The 22,550-nt window shown below is 41.9% G+C and overlaps 1 protein-coding gene across 1 annotated transcript; it reads left to right on the top strand.

Moving 5' to 3' along the window:
* Positions 1-806: 806 nt before the first annotated feature.
* On the top strand, positions 807-21,544 carry LOC142364537 (AT-rich interactive domain-containing protein 4B-like). Its single transcript, XM_075444194.1, has 12 exons — positions 807-864; positions 914-1,036; positions 1,426-1,516; positions 1,642-1,890; positions 6,619-6,703; positions 7,755-7,947; positions 10,076-10,846; positions 12,534-12,644; positions 15,329-15,544; positions 17,892-18,038; positions 19,024-19,150; positions 20,818-21,544. The coding sequence occupies exons 1-12, from the start codon at positions 807-809 to the stop codon at positions 20,879-20,881; spliced, it is 2,235 nt and encodes a 744-aa protein (XP_075300309.1). The 3' UTR covers positions 20,882-21,544.
* Positions 21,545-22,550: the final 1,006 nt, after the last annotated feature.

Raw genomic sequence — 22,550 nt, 5'->3', positions numbered from 1 at the left:
AGTGGATTTCACATCAGAGTTGACATTGCATCAAGAAGCAGTTTGGTAAGTAAAATGAGTGACTAGAAAACCCCTTTTCTGTTTTGTTTTGGGTTTTTTTTATGCTATAATAACGTACTGTCTTGTGTGTCTTGTTTTCTTTAGCATGACAACAAACGATCTGTATTCTTGGGAAATCTCTCATATGGTAAGTCTAAAATAGATTGTGATGCATGGTTGCTTAACATTTATGGAATAGTTGACATGAGGGTTTTTTATTTATTGATATTTAGGATAGCGTGTTTAGGTAGCTAAGTATCTTTTGCTGGAATTAATTTTTAAAAAACTTTTTCTTTAAACTGAAGCACCCAAAGGGGTTGTAAGTTTCCGACAAGTTCTGCAGGTTAATTGTTTTCTTTATTGTAGCTAGAACTACAAGCACTTTCAGTTCTTGTTGTCGCTTGACATTTTTTAAACAAATGCAACTGAACTGCATAGGGTGTAGCTTTGTGAACTGCTGAGCCTGTACTGGTACCCGTTTGTGAACTACTTGCAAGTGGTGACAGTGACGGCTGCTCCCTGTCGTGCTGTCTGGGAGCCACAGTTACCCGTGTGGAGGGGCTTGACGAATATTCAGCTGCTTCTGCGTAGGCTGGAGAGTGGATGAAGGGATCGCCATCAGGTGCGGCCCGTACGAGGGTATTAGTGGAGTCGGGGTGCTGGGGGTGAGCGTCGCTGGCGGGGCTGTGTAGATACAGGGGATGAAGGCGTGCCCTGTGCCTGTGGCCTGGCGCCGAGCCAGCGTCACGTCGGTACTGCTGGCAGTCATGCCGAAACAGACGGGCTTTCGACTTCAGCCTGTACTTGGCCTGTCTGAAAAGCTGGGTAGGTGACAAATCTTACTGTGGTGACATTACTGGTGCCCGTTGTGCAGAGCGTGTGTCGGTACTGCAGGTTCCTCTCTGCGTCCTGCAGAAAAAAAGTTTGGACGTTCGCAGTGCTCTGGAAACGAGTGCAGCAGCTCGAACCTTTCTCAGCACATCTAAGCCCCGTTGCTGTAATTAAACCTGTACGGTTAAGTTCAGCCCTCCACCGCCCCAGCAGAGATACGATTATATCTGTGTAAAGGGATTTATCCTAGTACGAAGCGTACCTATGGAAAAGAGAGTAACCTGTATATTTGTGTGGGTACATGAAACTTGTCTGTTCGCATAGGCACGAGGCTGAGAAAGCCTCACACATCCAGCCATTACCAATCCCTTCTCCCCCATTCAGCTAAAATTCACGGCTCGGTCAGCGAGCAGTAGGCTTCAAGAGCTGCCAGCTCGAGCTCATTATCATCGGCATTAGTTCCTAGAAAGAGATTTTGGCAGAAGAAGGAGCTACAAAAATGTAGCACATATCTTAATTTCCACAACGTGTTTTTTTTTTTTTTTTTTCTTTTAGTCAAGTCATTTTTGCACTTACAGTCACTGGATTTTGTGTGTATTGCTGTATCCTGTTTTGCTGATATTACTCGGCTGTGGTGCAGTTTCACGTATTTGGAGCCTGCTGTTTCCCAATCTCTAATGCATCCACAATATTTATCAATATATGTGGTTTGGAACTGAAAAGCTTATGAAGTATCTCATATTAACTCTACAATTTTTTAAACCTTTCAAGAGATGACACGAATAAGGAAGAAGATGAAGATGAAGAAGAAACAGAGGAGGAGGAAGAGGAGGAGGAGGAGGAGGAAGACAACAATAACAATGAGGAAGAAGAGTTTGAATGCTATCCACAAGGCATGAAAGTGCAAGTGCGGTATGGAAGAGGGAAAAATCAAAAAATGTATGAAGCTAGTATTAAAGATTCTGACATCGAAGGTGGAGAAGTCCTTTACTTGGTGCACTACTGTGGATGGAACGTGAGGTAACTTGAGTTTTAGTTAGTGATTACTTCTTGAATTACTTCCAAAATACACTTGTGTATTTTAAAAACTAAATGAATAGACATCTGGAGTCCTAAACTTTCGGTATTGGTGTTCTGTGAAGGTCATTGTACTGTATGAAACTATTAGACTTTTAACAGTATATGAATGCAGTACTTAAGTTACTTAGAAAATCATCTTAAAGTGACTTGTTCAAAGAAGGCTTCCTTCATTCCCCATCTTATTTTTAGATCTCTCCATATAACAAGTGACAGCTCACTCACAAATTCCTCCTCTGGCTCTCTTAAGCCAATTTTATCTCATACAGTATTTGAATAGTGCACTTAGCTGCGTCTGTACACACACTCTTCTCAGCAAAGCAGAGAGTGCACTAGCAGTCTGGTATTTAGCAAGAGAAGTGCAAGATCCTTAGTGGCAAATTAGTGTGCAGCAAATAATTGCATTTCATTGAGAGCCGATGTGCACCCCTCCCCACCCCTCCTTCCCCCGTGGCTGCCTGCCTCAAGCTTCCAAACAAAACTCTTCTTAGCCTAGTGGCTTCTTCTGCTTTTCTTAATGTATGCAGGAGTGTATGCTTTTTGTTGTCTTTAATATGGCATTAGTAGAAATAAGTTGAAGCGTTAATGTCTTTTTGCCATTTTGGACCACTTTTTTGCCATGTAAAACTTGACGCAACTTTGAAAAGAGTAGAGAAAACTAAAGCTGCTGAGTGGCTTTTAAGCCGATTACCAAGTCTCCTGCTTTTTTCCTTAGTTTCAACGTATCTGCTCATTGTCCTCGGCTGTCATCTTGTAAACTTTGTTGCTGTGTTTATAGATCTTTAAAAAAAACCAAGTCTGAGGCAGTTCTGCTGTACTTTATTTATTTTTCCTCTTCTGGAAAATCTGAGGCTGTTGTGACCTTCTTCTGTCATCTGGACTTGGATTGCCATCCTACCTCTGACAGAAGGCAGGACAAATCTCATTTATTCAGTGCTAGCAAGATCTGCTAGCAAAGGTCACAATTACAAAAGCGTGATACTTCTCTCCCTCCGTGAATACACGTCTTTGCATCTAGCCACCTAAGCCACTGCTGAGGAGGAACATCTCAATACTGCTGGTTTTGATACCGATCTCTTGTAGAATTTTGATCTGCTTATATATCGATCTACAGGAATATGATCTTTGACATAGACTGTCTTCAGGCAACATTTGTAAGCGTAGTGGGCTATGAAATCAAGATACTAGGGGAGATGCAGCCTGCTGAAGGTGGGATTTGGAACGTGGCTAGTGTCTTGGTCGTTATGAGGGAGGACATACTTAGGAGCATAGGTTGCTCAAATTTGCATCGTACTCGCTGAGGATTGCTGTGTACATTCCAAGACATTTCTTGCTTTTAAACCCTTGTTTTGGAATTGACATGCAAACGTAGAAGTTATTTTCCTTTCTGAGAAAATATTACGCTGTTAGACATGCTGTGAGTGAGATGATCAGAGTTTTATTTGAGCAGTACCACTTTAAATCTGAAGAAACGAGGAGTCAAAAATTAGTTTTTGCCTTGGAGATCCCAGCACCCTGGTTCTTAAAGGAGAAATCAAGATTCTGTTTTTTGAACTCTGCATTTTAAAGAAATACACGGATTGATATCAGAGGTGTTATTTCTGTGACTGGGAGATATTTGATAAGAAAAACATTTTCAGTAAACTTGCACTGATTTGAGAGGTGAGGGGAGTCATTTGGTCTTTCTGGGAGCAGGACTTGCGTTTATATTCTTACATGGTGTTTTGAAAGAGCCCTCTGAAAAGGGCAGGGAGAGTAGAATTCTCCACTGAAAAAGATACCAGTGACTGAGATTTAGCTATGGGACTGTGTGTGTACTCTGCTATATGTGGCTTATTTTTAAAATTCAAGTAAAATGACTTAAGTTTTTGGATTTGACAGTAAGAGTGGGTAAGGCTGAGCTTAAGGCAGCATGTAAATGCTTTAGTATTTTAGTATTGTGAAGACAAGTCTTGTATGATGTAATAACTTGATTTGGCTTTTAGTCAGTCACAACCTGGAAAAGTAACTGCTTTGCTTGGATAGGTAGCAATTCCCCCCTCTCCTTGGGCGTTGGAGGTTACTTCTGGTGTTCAGCAGGGACAAGCACTGCGACATTAGGTCATGGGATGTACTGACCTAGGATTTTCTAATCACTCAGCAGCTTTTTAATCCTGTCATCTCCTACCCTTTAAAGTTGGCTTGTTGGTTTCCCCCTTTGGTCAGTATGCCAGTGAATGGCCTGCTCTTTAAACCTGTAAGTCCGAGCAGGAATCCGAAAGAACTGCTAATGTTTCTTATCACAAGGTAACTTCAGCATTGGTCTGGGATTCAGAAGAGGTGTGCGTGTGTGTGTGCGCGCGCGTGCGCCCGCTTTGGGGTACTCGGAATGGAATTTGGTAAACTTGGTATTCGTCTTTGTTAGGTTTTTTTTAAACGCTCTGGAACCAGTGACATAACCACTGTGGACTTAGTTTGTTTTTTTTTAAACAGATAGAAAATACAGCTTAACAGTATTGTACAGGTGCACTATTTTATGCTAGAAGATCTTCTTAGCTGCTGGGATTCAGGTGATCCATGTCTCTGATAAAGGTAAAGAATTGTAGCGTTCAGTGGGGCCTGCCTTGGAGCGAAGGGGGATGGCGAAAGGCTCCACCCTGTTAGAGAGAACTGTTTACGTTACCACGTGTTAACCAGAAAAAGCTTATGAGAGAAACTGTATTTCCTGGAACAGGCCAGTCATGTTCTGAATTATGTATGCTTGATGTGGAACTCAAACTTCCGCGGGGCCTACAGTGCCAGTTCCTTCTGTCACAATTTTAATTTTCAGCTGCCAGGGCAAAGAAAAGTTAATGGTATCAGTGTTTGAGGTGCGTTTCTTCTGCAGTACGTTCCCAGTAATTGCAGACAGAGGGTGCACGTTGGAAAAGAGTTTAGGTTGTTTTACCTCTGTGTGTCGTATGATACAGTATCGCAAGACACGTTATTCTTGCATGTTTCAAGTGTTTCAAACCAAGATTACTATTTTCAACATTTCTTTCTTTCCTTCAGGAATCTGAATGTGAAAGTGCTAATTTGTGGCTCTGTTTGTTGAAGCATCAACCATACACAAATTTTATACGTAACAGTCAGCCACGGAAATTAAAGGAACGTGTGTAGCCAAATTTCAGGTGCTTGAGAGTAGCGTGTGTCGTGAGGGGGAGAATTATTCAAAAAATAATAAAAAACCCCAGAGTCCTCGTGCCATATTCCAGTATTTGGTTATTAGACTAAATCTCCTTTCTTTGATCACAGCCAAAGACAACATTTGATTCTTCCTTTCTAGCAGATCCAGATGGCATTCTGGAACTTTTCCGTAAATTTTCCAAGGCTTGCTAGCTCCCTGGGGTCACCTGTCTTCCTAGGAAAGTGGTACCTTTGCTGGTATAAATCTAGAGGCTGGGAAAGTACGCCTTCTTCCTTGTTCCCCCTCTAGTACTTCTGTGGAGGATCAAATACACAATCTCTGAGAATATGCTGTGGTTTATTTCTATTTTTTAAATATATATATATATATTTATTTTTATGGTTTATGCCGTCAGTACATATGGATGTAATAGAATCAGTACATACTCTCATGCAAAGTGCCAATTATTTTTTTCTGCTATATAGCTATTCAATTTCATTCTTCCTTTTTTCCTTCCTTCGTGTTCAAACCCACCTTTCTGGCGGGCATTCATTTGAACCAGTAAGGCAGAAAAGCTTCTCTCCTTACTGACTCATCTTTGTCTCCCTTTTGGTGAGGTAAAGGGGATGTTTCTTCCAAAGGCATTCCAAGCTTTCCTGTGAAACCTTCTTTCAAAAAGAAGTAAATAATAATTTCATATTAAATCCCTCCTGTTGGTTCTCAAACAAGCCTGTGCAAACTCTTTTAGGAACACCTCCCCATCTTAGCTCCTTCCTCCCCACACCCGCGTTAGGGAGTTGAGATAAGCAAGTGTGGAAGGCGACGCTGCGGTGAAACAACCCAGGTCTTCTGGAAGCACATACCTCTCATAATGAGAGCTGAAGAATTTATTTCGTAGTGTTTTTGGTTTTTCTTTCGTTTGTGAACAGGCTGTCTAAAGCAAGATTAGTGATGAATGAAGTTTTCCTGTTTTAATAAGGTGCAATTCTATAAGAAAGGACTCTGGTCTGAGTCATGCAGACCGTACAGATGCAGCTTGGCAGCTGGTGCGCTGTGCAGCTTGCGGGGTGCTTCTCTGTCACGCGGTAGAGGAGGACGTAATTTAGGGTCAGGTTGTCGGCTGTTCTAAGAATGTATTTTATTGTTTAGGTTTTACACTATGTATACGTAAGTATACATCTTGGAGATCCATACAGAATTATCATTCTGGTAGTTTGTTTTACCTGTATACATGGATTTCCTGTGGTTAAGTGCAGACTGGAAAAATACCAGCTTTCACTCTGACCCATCAGTGTATTAAAAAAAAAAATTAAAAAAAAAATCATGCTGTATGTCCCAGCATATGAAGAATTGAACCTTAGCTGAAACGTCCTATGCTGAAAAGTACTCAGATTACTTCTTTATTCAAATTCTAATTCAGTTTTTATATGGCTAATAATTTTCTTTTTTCCTCCATGAATTTCTCTTCTGATGTCGGGATTATCTGCTTAAAACCATAAATGTGTACAATTTTCTTTTGCTTTTAGGTATGATGAGTGGATAAAGGCAGACAAGATAGTGAGACCAGCTGATAAAAATGTACCAAAAATTAAGCATGGAAAGAAAATAAAGGTACTTTTGCTCCCTTTTTCTCCCTTGTTCCTCCCACCTTTGGTTTAAATATCTTAAATTCTCCCCCTATCCTTTCTAACCTATTGATTGGCCTAGAAATGCTTGACAGTAAAAGCGAATTCCTAGCCTTTTAAAAACAAACTTTTTTCATCAAGGTTTTGTTTTTTTCACGTTGGGGTGGGGAAAGCGTCTCTTTCCTTTTTCCCCTCCCCCTCCCCCCCTTTTTTTTTTTTAAATGAATTTTATATATGCTTTTACAGAAAACAAAACAAGAAGGATGTTTTATCATCAGTGGTGGAAGCCAGCTCTGGGAGGGTGAAATTTGGGATCTCTCTCTGTTGATTCTAGAGAGCAAACCTATGGCGAAGTCCATGTGTATGTGACTCGATCATTTTATTTTGTAGCATTTCTTTCAAAATTCATTCTTTTAAAACTGATATTTAGGCTTAGGCTATGATACGTTCCTTGGGCAGCGGGATGCAAGGAAGCTTTTCCTTCTGCCACAGATGTCGGTGCTCCTCCTGCCCGCCCCCAGCACCCTGGTACCTCTGGAACCCCAGCGGAGTTCTAGAACTTGGCAGTTGGGACAGAGCAGGGTGTCGGAACCTCTGGAACCCCAGCGGAGTTCTAGAGCTCGGCGGTTGGGACAGAGCAGGGTGTCGGAACCTCTGGAACCCCAGCGGAGTTCTAGAGCTCGGCAGTTGGGACAGAGCAGGGTGTCGGAACCTCTGGAACCCCAGCGGAGTTCTAGAACTCGGCAGTTGGGACAGAGCAGGGTGTCAGTCCTGAGCCTGGCATTCTGCGCTGCCACTGCTCCCAGAGCGCTGGCTGGGTTTGCCTTCTCGTTTGTTTTATCGCTGACAAAATTCCTGTCTTCGGTAGAAGTGTTTTGGCATGGACTGTAGAAAGGTATTTCTAAACTTGTAAACAAAGAGGAAAGCTTTCCTTTACAGGTTGAATGTTTAAGATAGCTGTAAGGATTGCTGAATGGTAATCTGTGTTAAGATGTATGCTCAGATGAGAAGAGTTTTTAATCTTTTCTTTCACATAGCATAAAGCCGACAAAGAGACGGATGAGGAGTACTCTCCTAAAAACTGCAAATTGCAACGTTTGTCAAAACCTCCCTTTCACACCAGCGCGTCACCAGAGACTGGGTCCAAACTTGACAGCACTGAAGCCAAAAATACTGAACAAGCTCCAGTTAAATCCATAGAAATTACTTCTATCATCAATGGGCTACAAGGTATTGTATTTTCTATTTCTGTGAATAGCCTTTCAGCAGTAGTAAATGACAATGTAGAACAACTGATGCAATGCTTGAGTCTGGCTAATTATAACACTGTCTTCAGAAATGACCCTTGAACAAAAGCAATATTCGCAGTTTCTCTCAACAGGTATTGTGGACTTAGTGTATGTTAACAGTGTAATTCTTAAGAATTACATCCTTTGTTTTGCCAGCCTTTTTGTGTTTGATACACAGCAAAACTTTTTTGCTTCCTCTATTATTTCTAAATTTTTAATTTTTGATTGATGTAACTTTTAGGACCCATGTTTGGTTTGGATTTTTTTTGCCTTGAGAAACAGCATTAATAAAGCTAGGTTTGCTATCAGCACGTCTGTTGTTCCTGACACTCTTTTTCCCTTCCCACACATTGACAGCACCATTATGATTACTAGCTGCTTCCCTTCATCCTTAGTTGAGGGCATGCCTCCAGCAAATGAAATAGTGTATGATATAGGTAGTTTGGAGAACCACCAATTTTTGTGAAAGTTGTATGAATTTAATAATCTTTCAGACCTGTTCGAACTTGGATGACGTTGGCCACTGGGTTCCAAATTTGTAGGTAGAATAAGAGTCAACATAATCTACTAGGCTTTGTTTCACAGGAAATGAGAAACAAAAAAGCAATTAGCAGTGATGATAATGACACTGTTATTAGTGCTATAATTAATCTGTAATTAACTTCTGATTACAAAAGCACAATTTGAGATACAGCCTCTAATATTTTGGAAACTAAATGTTTTCCATATTACGTCAGTAATTTCCAGAAATGCTTTTAATTGTATGCAATTCTTTTATCATTTAAGTCCACATAGATTCATGCTGGGGATTAACTTTTTTTTTCCTGGTACTTGCTGTTTTTTGTTTCTAAGTGTATAAGGCTCTAATGTTTCACTGTTTCTTTTTCCTCCAATTTTAGAGCTGCTTGCTCAAAACTTTACAGGTTTTTTTTTCCTAAACTGGAATGATTAATGCTATTGTATTCAACTTTCCTTTGAAGGGCACAGCAAAATAAATACACTGAGAGGAGGACTTGATGGACCTGATTTTTGGTTGTTTTATTTAAATGTGGTGTGCTTGGCTTTTATTTCAAATGGCAAATTTTTATACCTCTTATTATAAAAGTTTTGAGCTCTAAGGTATGATGAGAAAGGCAAGTGTTAGAAGTCCGTTTTAAGTGACTGAGTTCTTGGAACTTTAGGTGAAAATGCCTACCATAAAAGTTTAATTAGAAAAAAGCAAACACACTGAAAGGGTTGTGTAAAACTTGCTTTCAGATTGAGTCTTAGAGTAGAATTTAAGATCCTGCCTATCTTAAAACAAATAAACCAAGAAAAACACCTGAGGCAACATTTCTCAAGGTATCTTCTCTCTGTTAGTGAGCTCTTCTCCAAGTTCATCATATTTCAGTAAACCTTTTTAAAACAGTTGCTTCAACTTTGATGTTTTCAGTGAATTTCATTGACAGTATTGCTTTTGTTCTCTGTCACTGGTTACATGATCATTTTTAAAGAGGTGGTGAGTTTTAGCGAGGAGTTGAGAATGACAGATGGGAAGTAGAATGAGAAGAGTTAAACTAGTTATGCCAGCAAAAGCGGGTGAGTGGCAAATCAAGGAGTTACCCATATATTGGAGGCAGTTCTCATTGTTTTTCCTTGTATCCATGTCTTTTCCCATTGAATGGGCTTCTTGTTGATTCCTTCTCCGTTATAACTGTGTTCTTTTCTTGGTTTCTTTATTCTTGACCCTGAATTGTCTTAATGTTGTCCCACACTCTCGTTGTTCATGTATTTCTCCAAGTGCCTTTCACGATTGCTTTCACTTCCTTTTTCCAGGCTGGTCATCGGGTTGGTTTGCTAGAGATTATCCAGTGTCTTTGTTCTGTCCATTCAGACTGTGGATTCACCAGGGAAAATACTGTCTCTGCTCTGGGCTTTGGAAAAAGGGCGTGTGATAGTAGTATTTGTAACCCGTAAGAAGGATTTAGAGTTTTTGTCTTAAGCACATCTTTCAATTTCTGTTGTGGTTAATTTTGCAGAAGTTTGTATTTTGTGGATTGATGTGCTCTATGCTTGCTTCACCTCTTCAGAAATTCCTGGGGATGCACTGTGTAATGATGAGGAAGACAAATCTAAGCTGAAAATCACTCCAACTGCAAAGTACAATGGACTAGAGGAGAAAAGCAAGTCTCTAAGGACAAGTACTTTCTACTCAGGATTTTCCGAAGTGGGAGAGGAAAGGATAAAGCTTCTCAATAACTCTGACGAAAGACTTGAGAACACCAGAGCGAAGGATCAAAAAGATGTCTGGTCAAGTTTTCAGGGACAATGGCCAAAGAAAACGCTGAAGGAGTTGTTCTCGGACTCTGACACTGAAGCTGCTGCCTCCCCTCCACATGCTGCTCCTGAGGATGCCGCAGCAGAGGAGCAGCTTCAGACTCTTGCAGAAGAAGACATTTCTTTGCCTAGCTCTGAACTTGAAAAATCTTTGCCGTCTGGTGTGGATGTTAAACCTGTTGAGGAGAAGCCGACTGAAGTGGGTGAAAAGAAAGTTGAATTTCCAAGCAGTGGCAGTAATTCAGTGCTAAACACTCCTCCTACAACTCCTGAATCGCCTTCATCTGTCACCGTCACGGAGTCCGGTAGGCATCAGTCCAGTGTCACTGTCTCTGAGATGCTGCCACCAAATCAAGAAGAGATACGGAGCATTAAAAGTGAAACGGATAGCACAATAGAGGTGGACAGTGTCGCGGGGGAGCTGCAAGACCTCCAGTCGGAGGGAAATATCTCTCCAACGGGTTTTGATGCCAGCGTCAGCTCCAGTAGTAGCAATCAACCAGAGCCCGAGCATACTGAAAAAGGTAAAGGAAAGGGTAGAGAGAGCTGTCTTCAGCCTAGCCAGCCCTCGTTTTAGCATTGCTGATGTATTGTCGTTCTGTTACGGTTACACTGCTGGAAAATTAGTTGTTGGAGGAAGGAGTAGCCTGCTGTGTCTACTTCAGGTGTGTGGAAATGGCGTGATCATCTAGTGAATAAAATATAATCTGCCAGGAAGTTTCTTGGCCTTTCGTTAGGAATTGTGATGGTTTCAATGAGGAATGAAGCATGTAAGAATAAGGTTTGTACCAGACCTGGCAAGAAATGCCCAGAGCAAACTGTAATACGTTGTGTAAGGACTATTTACTGTAGCAACACGGATACATTAGCTATGTTTGACTTCCAGGTGTGATTTTGCAGACTGAAGTTCTTATCCTGAGACCACTAGAGAACAGGGGAGAATAAACACGGCCAGCGCTTGTGCACGTGATGCCAGTGTACTGCTGCCTGCTTTTTAACTGTTTGCAAGGCTGAATCCAAAAGCTTTGTTGTGAAAGTCACTGGCTCTTTTACAGTTCCATCAAAGGTACAGCTACCTGCACTGTGTTAAAGTGCCTAAAAACTGAATAGAAAGGAAAAAAAATACATATCTGAATATAATGTGAGATGACACAAGTGGTTTCTTAATCTCAACAGATTTCAGTTAATAATAAACTGAATTTTTCAAAATGCCCTTAAGGTGCGTTACCTTCATCATTCTGTTTGAATTGTTCTTTTGAAAGAATGCAACAAAACGTGTTTCCTTAAACCAAGGAGAGAGTGTGGAAGAGGTAAATATGTAGCCCTCAGTAAACACGCCTGTATTGCTTTGCTAATTATGGATGTGTAGGTTTAGAAATTAATTTGTTTCATATTTTTGTATAAAAGGAAATTAATTGCCTAATGAAAAATGTTTTACACTATTGCACATGTTACTTTTACGTGCATTACACCTTCACTTCCTCTCTGATTTTGTGAGCATGCTGCCTGTTTTAGAACATCAGGTTTCTTAATTAATAAGGTTTTGTTACAGGAGTCATTTTTAATCTGTAAGTCAGATGGTTGTGGAAGAACATTGAACAACTCCTAAAATTTGCTCTTTTAACAGGTGTACTAGATTCTGTCTTCCTTGTCAACTTTTTCCCCTTTATCGTCACAAATACCAGTAGACTTTTTCCTTTGGTTTTTTGTTTGCCACTTTTTTTTGTTGCCTTGTTTTTTAACGTTATCTAAGATTTCTTTTTAATACTTTCAATTAGTGTAATTACTGATCACAGGTGGTAGTTTCATTTTTTTCTCACAGCTTCCAAGTGTGACAGGCTTTTTTTCAACATTTTTCAGGTCCAGTAGTTAATAAATTTTTCAAATAAATGTATTCTTATTTAATCTACAGTGTCATAAAAAATACAAATCCATGTGGTTCAAGCGAAATTCTGATGATGCGTGTGGGGAAGTTACAATCATCTTACATGTCCACTCTAACCAACAAGCTTTGTCTGCCTTCCATCCTCCTTCACCTCCTCTTGGCAGTAGAAGTAGAAAGCTGAGCTGTATTAAGGATAGGCAGGAACAGTCGCATTGTTGTTTACAAATTTAAGTTCTGAAGTGGTTTTTTGAGACTTAGAAAAAAACCACAGAAGTGCAAGTATTTATTTAATTTCTGTTTCTTTCTTGTTTTTTTTTAAATTATAGTCTGTACTGGCCAAAAAAGACTTAAAGATACTCAGGGAGGAGGCAGCTCCTCAAAAAAGCAGAAAAGAAGCCACAAAACATCTGTGAACAACAAAAAGAAGAGTAAAACCAGTAAGTACAGCAGCTCAGTGTGAAACGAAATGCGTGAAAGTACCGTGTCATGGGTTTGAACGATAGTAGGAGATGAAGTCTGGGAAGAAATGTATTGGGACAAAACGTTCTCATCGGGGAATTCTTAATACAGTTTAAATGAAGACACGACTCTTGCTGAATGCCAAAGTGTTTTTCAATGTCTTGTGTTATTTCTGGGCCTATTTCTGAAGAGGTCCTTAATGTTGTGTAATTCAGGAAGACTAAGATGAGTATTTTATACTTGCTAGAATTGGGAATCTGTGCTGAGTGTTTTAGAGGGGACCTGGATGAAATTATACTCTGTATTTTCTGCAAGATGAGATTTTAGAGGTTAATATCTCTTCCAGCAGCAAATATGAGAATAATTCCAGAAAAAATATAGGCTCTGTTTTCTTCCTGTATCGTCTGTTACATCTTAAATAATGCAGCTTTTTTGTAGCAGTAGAAGCTAATTGGAATAGAAACCACAGTACTGGGGAAGAGAAGCTTAATAAAAGCAGAGGTGTGTTAGAGAGACATATGCACACGTGTTCAGGAGACAGCAAGATCAGTTTCTGCCTCATCTCACTGGTAATAAAAAATACCAGGGAACAGTCAGCTGGAGAGTGAAACCGGGAGGATAGCTGTAAAATAACGCAGTCAAAGCAAGGATAGGAAGCATATGCTATGCCTTTTCTCCTCTCTCTTCCTCGGCCCTGCCTATTTTTCTTCCTTTTAACAGCTTTTACTAAAAGTCTGTACTTTCTGGTCTGGTATTTGCTTTCACCCCACCACTCCTTCGTGTTCATTGATCTCCTCTCTCCTCCTTTTTCATTCCATTTCACTAATCTCCTTCCATAATCCTTATTCCTTCCCTCACCTCAAGAATTAAAGTAACAAACCGAATTTGCAGAACTAATACACCATTTTTAGCCTTGCCCTTGTTCCCTTTCACTTGCTGAATTTATCCCTTTTTCTCAACCTGTTTTTGTCAGGACGCAAGCACTTCAAAGCTAGAATTGTTTCTTGTACCGCGTACGGTCCTTGGTGTGTATGTGCTCTTTTTTGTTAGACTTTGGGCCACTGCCATATGTAATAAGGGCAATGAACAGGTAAAATGTGGAGTCAGTTGTGAGCAAAAAATGCTTTTTGCAAAATTCAGGTACACCAATTAAAGCTACTTTTGTAGCAGCTTCAGCTCGTGCCTTTGGTTTAAGCCAGCAGACAAGGGCAGCTCTGCAGCCAGCCGAGCTCTTTCATACCACGTGGATCCTGGTGTTGGGTTTCTCCAGTGCAGATCAGCAGATCATAAAGACCAGAACCAGAAGGGCCTTGCAGGGTTCGTTTTGTCGATGCCTAGGGCAGGTACAACTGAGGCATAAGTGTCTCTTGATAAATACTAATTGACCATGTTTTTAAAAACAACTCTAATGATGGAGATTCCGCAGCTTCTCTAGGCATTTTATTCCAGTGCTTGACTAGACTTCTCTTGCCCCAGCTTCCACCCGAGTTTTATTTTTGTAGTGCTAAACAGGCTTTGTCCTTTCACTCATTACTTACTAATCATGTCTTTCAGACAGATTATTTCGTTACTTTCCTTTGAGTGGTTTGATTAGAGAACTGTGTTCAGTTCAGCCTGTTGCTTTATAGTTAAAGTTATTTCAGCGTGAGATGAAGTTCTTCTGGTTTGGGTCAGCTGAAGATGTTTTTCTGAAATTAAAGAATGTGATCATCATGTCTGAGGATTTTTGTAGATGGTGTCACTCAAATTATTGCTAGTCAATTTAGCACAGAACACCTAAAATAAGTACAGGTGACATAAGGCTAAGAAGGCAGCCAATCGTCTACTCTCATTTCTGCTACTCATGTCTTAGGAGTACAGGGAGAAGCTTGTCTGTAACTAGTACCTCTGAAACAGGATAGAGGTTTGTATGTATTGAATACTGGGTTAGAAATTAATATTAAAAAAAGATAAACAGGAGATAAGACATAACAATCAGTCTTGCTAACTGTATTGGAAAAAGTGTAGCCCCATAAGCAGAAATATATGGACAATTTTTGCACCTACAGCGACAGGTGGACTGCCTCTTTGCCTTATTTTCTAATGTAGGCAACTTGTTTATGGATATGGTTCTAAAGCAACAAGCGTGGTGCTGGCTTTGAACCGTTCAGAGAGCAGAGTGTACCGTCCCTATACGGACCTTGAGCAACTGGGTTGTCTTCAAGAATCTCCTTAGGAGCAGCGTGTCCCTACCCCAGCCCCTTGCCTTTGCACCCACGCTGCCAGCGGTGTGCTCGTCAGTGTGCAGGGTGGGTTGTGGAGCCACAGTCCGCTGCTTTCCTCCTCCCTCGCGCTCTGTGTGGTTCCCACAGGCCCACGCAATAGCTGTGAACCTGCCTGCGCAGCAGCTGGCGGGACGGGGTTCCCAGTGCAGGGTTCCCCTTTCGCAGCATGCGGGAACAGCGGGGCCCCGTTGCCGACCTGTTTTGTGGTCCTGTCTTCTGGTGCTAGTGGTGCAAAGAGCTAAGCTGCTATACCAGGGTGGACTGTATCATTTGAAAGTAAAAGGATTTTGGTCAAATAAATTCTTGTGACATGAAAATCCGCACAGGGGTAGCTTCTGATAAGCTTTGGGCAGGAGGGTTGCTTTGTTTGGTAACACTCTGTCTTCTTGCTTCTTCAGCAAACAGCAGTGACAGTCACGAACTATCTGCTGGTGAAAGTGTGGCCAAGTCTCAGTCAGCAAAATCTGTTTCTGCTGGCGTGAAATCTCACCAGAGCAAATCACTCGCAAGAACACAATCCCCAGGAAAATGTGGGAAAAATGGAGAGAAGGAGTCTGATCTCAAAGAACAGAAGAATCGTCTGCCCAAAGTTTACAAATGGAGTTTTCAAATGTGTGAGTATTTTCTTCAAAACACGCCCAGTGTGGTCTTGCGGTATAGTACAAGAAGGCTTTTTGAATTCTGTGTGTTTCATTTTTTTTCCCTAAAATGAGTTTGTCCTCAGTTTCCTTAAATTTGTGATAAATCCTGATTTGTTTTTTTTTTTTTTGTTTTTGCAATTGCAGTGCAGGAAACTGCCGCTATTGCACTCTTCCAATACTGTTTTTCAATACGGCCTCTGTGCTGCCTTGCTGTTCTTGCCATCCTGTGCAGAGCTGTTACTCTGGCGTGAGCGTTACCGACTCTGTGCGCTGCTTGTGTTGATATTTTCTTGCTGGTTTACTCCTTATTCTCTAGTTACTGTTCAGACACTTACCTGATTGATTTGATGACGACATATTTACTGTTGCTAGCGATAAGAACTTTCAGCGTTTGTGTCACTGGGCCACAGGCAGCCGCATAGCTAGGGGTGAGCAGTGTTGAAGGGATCGTGCATTTGTCTGCCTGAAAAATGGTTCAGTAGTTTATTAATGCAGCTTCTTAATTGCCTCTGTGTGTGTGTGTGCTATTGCAGCGTTACTGGGAGTGGGGAGAAAAGAAACAAGATAAAATATTAGGTGGTTGAAGCCTCCTTCCTTAATATAACAATAAGCAAACAATTGAAAAGTATTATTTAAAAACAAAACCTTGCTATTTTTAGCCCTCTCTCTTAGAGCGTCTGGGTATTTAATTGTCTAGTCAGCAATAAATTGTCCTTAGTACCAACTGTGGATGCATAGCATCGCATGAGTTGCTTTCTCTTTGCTTTTAGAGGTCAAATCGAACCTGTGGTGTGACTGATTTAAATTATTTCTTCAAGTAATCCGTAGTATCTCGTTCAGTATTCATAGGTGACCTCAGTGTCTGGCAAGCCTCTGAAGTTCTCAGAACATTACGCTCTGCGCTTTTCTGCGCTCTGTCCCAGGCTGTGTGAAGGCTGCTGTTCTTCACCTACAGTGGGAACAGGAAAGAGCTGGCACAGCACACTGGAAACACAGCAACTGAATTTTAAATTTTTTTTGCCAGCAGCACTTCTGTCATGCCCAGGGAGTTCTCCACTTAGCCAGCTGTTCTGCGGTGAGAGAATCTGACCCTGCATTTTTTTTTCTCCAGCCTTAAATCTCAGTGTTACTCTACTTTAAAACTATTTTTCTCCTAGTAGTTCTTCGCAGTCCAGTTATGTTCTGCTGCTCTTGAGGACTGTGGAAGGTAATAGGTCTTTACTGTCACTTACTGGCCAGCTGAGATTGATTGGGCAGATTTCCTGTGCGACACATTCAAAGAGCTTTTGCTCTGTCTTTTCTTTCTACCTCGGCTACGTTGCACGTGCTAAATCTGCTTGGCGGAAGTTGGGCTTTGGAATGCTGTTTCACACACCTCCTGCTGTTGCAGAGGTCTGGGACACTTGCAGCATCTCTGAGCTTTCCTCATCTTCCCACAGCCTGATACAGGTGTGGCTTTTGGTCCTTTGGTGCTACCTTGGTTACAGGTTGATGAAGCACATCCCGTGCCCCACAGTAGTTTAAATGATTGTTCAGTATCTTCAGATGGAGTGTCTCCAGTGTGGCTTACCTGTGGCCAAGGGGCTGAGCTGAGGTAGTTCATGCTGCTGGGAGCTCCTGGAGACCTCCCCCCCCACTGGAAGCAGCCAGAAGGGCAGCTCCTGAGCTGGACGTGTCCGTCGACATCCCCGCGTGGGATACCAGCGAGGAGGTCCCGTGTAGTTACACCTTACGGCCCCGCGTGGGATACCAGCGAGGAGGTCCCGTGTAGTTACACCTTATGGCCCCGCGTGGGATACCAGCGAGGAGGTCCCGTGTAGTTACACCTTACGGCCCGTACGCCATGGACCCGATCAGAACCGCCTCACAGCTATTCGGTTCCTGTTGTAACCTGCTTGTTTTGTAACAGCTGAGACAAGTCGGGCAGGACCGACCTTCCTGGTGTGTCAGGCCAAACCCAGCTCTAGCAAGGACTGGGAGCAACAGGCTCAAAGCTAGTTCTGGCCTCTGTGTTTTCATCAGTTGTCTTAATTTTACTTGTTTTTCTTTTCCTTCCTATAGGGAGGGGACTGCATGCATTTTCTTCCTCTCTGACTCCTTTTAAAGAAAAAAAAAAAGTGTATCTATGGTGGTATATTTTAAAAAATAATAAAAAACAACAAGGTTTGTGGTAACAAACAGCAGCTGCTGTTGCTGTGTTCCGTGGCTTTGCTGTCTGCCACCTGGAAGCACGTCACTAAGATTTGAGTACTTCCCACTTCACTGAAATTCAGATACAATAATGCGATACAGCAATTAACAGAGATCGTTTAACTTGCAGCTGACTTGGAAAATTTGACTAGCGCTGAGCGCATAACAGTTCTCCAAGAAAAACTGCAGGAAATCAGGAAACATTACCTGTCCTTGAAATCTGAGGTGGCTTCCATTGACCGAAGAAGAAAGCGCTTAAAGAAAAAAGAGCGGGAAAGTAAGTGCTGGGAACTGAATTCTGCTTTTGGAGGGCTAATTTGCATGTCCCGTTAACAAGAATTGGATAATTTTTAGGGAGAAGTGTGCCATTAGGAGTCTGGTTTTGTTTGTTTTTTAAAAAAACACACTGTATGCAGTTCTTTGATGATCTTTAGAAGGTACAGTTCAGATATCCAGTGACTGCGTAAGGGGAAAAACATTAAAACAGCGTGCGATCCATGTAGTTCTGTTCAGGCAGAACTACTTCATACAGAAAAAATATACAGACAAATAAACCTTTCTAAGCAGTGAACAAAGTATCTAAGGTTATTAATAACTTAGAGCTTTTCTTCAAGCTACACGATAATTTACTGTAGTATTGCTTGTGTGTCTACTTAGTGCTTTCCCCTTAGGAGAAGTGATGTATTTTATCAGTTTAAGCAGACCATCAGCTGGATCTCTGCTTTCCCTGAAGCTGCTTTACCTGTTGCTGTGGGGAATGTTCTAGTGTGCCTGCTTCTAGCAGCATTAAAAAGATTATTTTCTTCCATGTCTGGCTTATGTGCACATTTAAGAGTTCGCTGAGTACCAGAAGAAAGACTGAAATGCCGCTTGGAAGAAGACTTGATGGCTGCAGCCCTCAGACGGGGGCTGCGGTTGCCGCTTGGTTGCCGGAGCGGGGTGGGTGTGCGGGCTCGGTGCTGGGACGAGGCCCTCCCTGCGCCGATTCCCCCAGGACGGACAGGGAGCGGGTGGCTCCGCTCGGGGCTCAGGGCTGAGCTCTGCGTCCCTGGCTGGCCATGAGCCAGGCTGCGAGGGGCACGGCCAAAGCTGTCGCTCGGGGGGTTTCCCACAAAAACCAGGCAAGGGAGGCTTTTTCTTCTGAATTGCTGGGCGTTAGTTGCTGGAGCCACTATATACCGGTGCTTGTTGTTGAATGGGAAGACATTTTTGTTGCTCAATTTGCGAATTTTTATAGCCTGTGTTTTCCTTTTCCTGTGCAGGTGCTGCTACTACATCATCTTCCTCCTCCTCACCTTCCTCTAGTTCCATTACGGCTGCCGTTATGTTAACTTTAGCAGAACCATCTATGTCAAGTTCATCACAGAACGGAGTGTCAGTTGAGTGCAGGTGACAGCAGGACTTGCCAAAGCACTTTGCACTTAATGGCTGCTGAGGGCCACTCTTTGTTTTTCTTTTCTTTTTTTTCTTTTATTTTTATACTGCACAGTGGCACAAAATTCAGACAAGCACTATTTTGTATTTAAAGTTGTTTCTTGACAAGCTAACTTTGCACTTAAGTGCACTTTTATGAAGAAAAAGTACAACAAACTGCTTTTCCTCAAGCAATAATTGTTTCCAACTTGTCTGGGAATTGTAAGTCTGGTGACTCGGAGGCCTTCCACTGTGGCAAACGGAGGCTGCTCCCTGCTGCGGGGACAGCACGATAAGCGTGTGGTTGTTGGGCTGGTCGAAATACATGTGGTAGGGCTTACTGTATTCCCTGGTATTTTGTTAAAGCTGGAACATTTGATATTTTTCCATTTATTTATGACAAATATTGAACCTATTTTCATTTGTACAAGCTAATTGTTTTTTAACTGCTAAGTCACCTCATAGTGGCTTTAATTGTATACGTCAAGCACATGTATTCAATTCAAAACCTGCAGTTAGTGGGATGTTTGACATCAGTCCTGATAACCAAATACGAGGATTCCTTTAAAAAAACAAAAGACGACTGACTAATGTTTACAGGTTTGAATTAGGCTTAAATAGGTTACTCTGGGTTTAAAGAACCCATTAATTGGAATGAAACTACTGTACTTTGCCATTTTTCTATAAAACAGTATTTTTTTTTTAATTTTGATAAAATACATTATGAAAAAGAAAGAAAATGGCTAACAAACTGTATTAAATCTTAATGTATAAAGATTGTATTTAGCCAGTTTAAAGTGTATATTTATTCATAATGGATTTCAACAGTTATATTTTTGTGTTTTCTTGTAAATGTCTCTTTTCCCTTAAAGCAACAAATATTTCATTTGTAATGCTTATTTTATTACGAGCTTCAAGGAGGGGACTTCAAGATGGACTAAGGTGTGAGGTTATAATTTGTGGCTGCCACAAAAGGGTAGTTGTTTTTAAAATAAATAGCTAGCTGAGTGGTAGACATTTAATTTTTTAAATGCCTTGTACAAATTCCAAAACCAACTTCCAGCTGTTTTAATTGTAGTTCTGTGTACTTCTTTTGCCTGGGGAAATAGGGGCTGGCATGTTTTTCTTTGTTTTCTGGCAATACAACATGTAAGAATTCAAAGCATTTTGTTTGTAGATGCTAGAGTGTCAGAATCCTTTACATTTGACTTTTCTAAGAAAAGCATTTTCAGTCTTCGTAGTGTGTGCTTAAGGTTAACTGATTTTATTGAAAATGGTTTCAAAGTATTCAGAATTGTACAGGACTGTAAAAATTTGTTGACAAACATTGAAGGAAAAGCTTATAGAAAAAAGCTATAAAATATATATTAGGTTCTGCAGAAAATGGAGAATTATGTAATATATTGTACAAATGTAAGCAAAGGCCTCTGAAATAAAATGCCATAGTTTGTGAATCCCTGATTTTGTTTCTAACAGTTTAATTAAGCAACCATAGCGTGTTCATTAAAATGACGTCAAGCTGCAGAATCAGTTTAGCAAACGCTCTTTGGTACGGTGCAGTAGGCATATAAAGATGAGCTAGAGCAGGTACGCTGGCCTGATTTTCCTCTTGGTGATTAACTCTAATTCATCCTCTTTTTCAGCAGAAGGGGAAAAGTTGGCCAGTTGAGATCTTTAAGGCGGCGCCGGTTGAGAAAAAGGAGATGAATTTTGATTCGCGTTAATTCAGATAGTTTGAAAATGCAAAAGCAAGCTCCCGAAGATACTTGCTGACTTCTAATACCGACTGCCTCAAGTTCAGACTCAGCGGAAGTGAGATGGAATAAAACTTTCAGTGTTACCTGTTTACATCATGTCTGGCTGTAGTTCAGTTGACTAAAACACTCCTATACCTGCAAAATGATAGACCACGGACAAGACTGGTAACTAGCAAACGATGCTAAGCTTTGGAAACATTGACTTGAGTTGTTAATTACCACTGATCTGAGACTGACAGGAGAAATTTTAATAATTCCAGTGGGGCCACTCAAAGGATATTTACATGTGTTGAAGTTCAGCAGAATCAGAGTTGCAATAGTTTGGTTCTGCCTTTCAGCCTCAGTAGGCGTAACTGGTACGGATTTAACTGGGAGATACATCTGGGCAAGCAAGAGCAAATTCAGCCCTCCACTTGCTACTGGTTCTTGATCAGCTCCCAGTTTTAGTGCCAGCGTTTTTGCTTTGATGTGACAATTGTTGACTCTCGTGTTCAGTGAGAGGATTTGTTTGTTCAGTTGTTTGACACCGGGGTCATCAGTCACCTCCTCACTCCCAAGCTGAGTTTTTGCATACATAGGACTTTCGCTGTTAATACAGACGTTTTTTAATTTTTGTTGTACTTCTCCTGCAGTTTAATGACTAGTCAAAGATCTGTTCTGTGTGGGTTTTATTGCACCTCTTCTGTGAAGTGTGTCTGTACATGGTGGATTGAGAGCTGGCTAAATGGCAGAGCTCAGAGGGCTGTCATCAGCGGCGCTGAGTCTAGTTGGAAGCCGGTAACTAGTGGTGTCCCCCTGGGGTCAGTACTGGGCCCAGTCTTGTTTCAACTTCTACATCAACGACCTGGATGAAGAGTTAGAATGTACCCTCAGCAAGTTTGCTGATGACACCAAACTGGGAGGAGTGGTGGATACACCAGAAGGCTGTGCTGCCATTCAGCGAGACCTGGACAGGCTGGAGAGTTGGGCAGAGAGGAACCTGATGAGGTTCAACAAGGGCAAGTGCAGGGTCCTGCACCTGGGGAGGAACAAGCCCATGCACCAGTACAGGCTTGGGGCTGACCTGCTGGAGAGCAGCTCTGTGGAGAGGGACCTGGGTGTCCTGGTGGGCGACAGGTTAACCATGAGCCAGTAGTGTGCCCTGGCTGCCAAGAAGGCCAATGGGATCCTGGGATGCATTAGGAGGAGTGTGGGCAGCAGGGCGAGGGAGATTCTCCTTCCCCTCTACTCTGCCCTAGTGAGGCCCCATCTGGAGTCCTGTGTCCAGTTCTGGGCTCCCCAGGTCAAGAAAGATGAGGAGCTACTGGAGAGAGTCCAGCGGAGGGCTACAAGGATGATGAGGGGGCTGGAGCATCTCTCCTATGAGGAGAGGCTGAGGGAGCTGGGCTTGTTCAGCCTAGAGAAGGCTGAGAGGGGACCTTATAAACGCTTACAAATATCTGAAGGGTGGGTGTCAGGAGGATGGGGCCAAACTCTTTTCAGTGGTGCCCAGCGACAGCACAAGGGGCAACGGGCACAAACTGAAGCAGAGGAAGTTCCAGCTGAACATGAGGAAGAACTTCTTCCCTCTGAGGGTGATGGAGCCCTGGAACAGGCTGCCCAGGGAGGCTGTGGTCTCC

This window comes from Opisthocomus hoazin, chromosome 2 (genome assembly GCF_030867145.1).
Source record: "Opisthocomus hoazin isolate bOpiHoa1 chromosome 2, bOpiHoa1.hap1, whole genome shotgun sequence".
Taxonomy (NCBI): Eukaryota; Metazoa; Chordata; class Aves; order Opisthocomiformes; family Opisthocomidae; genus Opisthocomus; species Opisthocomus hoazin.
Note: the sequence above shows the minus strand (reverse complement) of the source record. Positions and strands in the feature narration are given on the sequence as shown.

Bases quoted from the DNA above. Each gene is read 5' to 3' on its own strand.
- LOC142364537 (XM_075444194.1), top strand. From the start codon at position 807: ATGCCGAAACAGACGGGCTTTCGACTTCAGCCTGTACTTGGCCTGTCT. The intron at 1,891-6,618 runs GTAACTTGAGTT...TTTTGCTTTTAG, and splicing joins TACTGTGGATGGAACGTGAG to GTATGATGAGTGGATAAAGG. The intron at 18,039-19,023 runs GTAAGTGCTGGG...TTTCCTGTGCAG, and splicing joins AAAGAAAAAAGAGCGGGAAA to GTGCTGCTACTACATCATCT.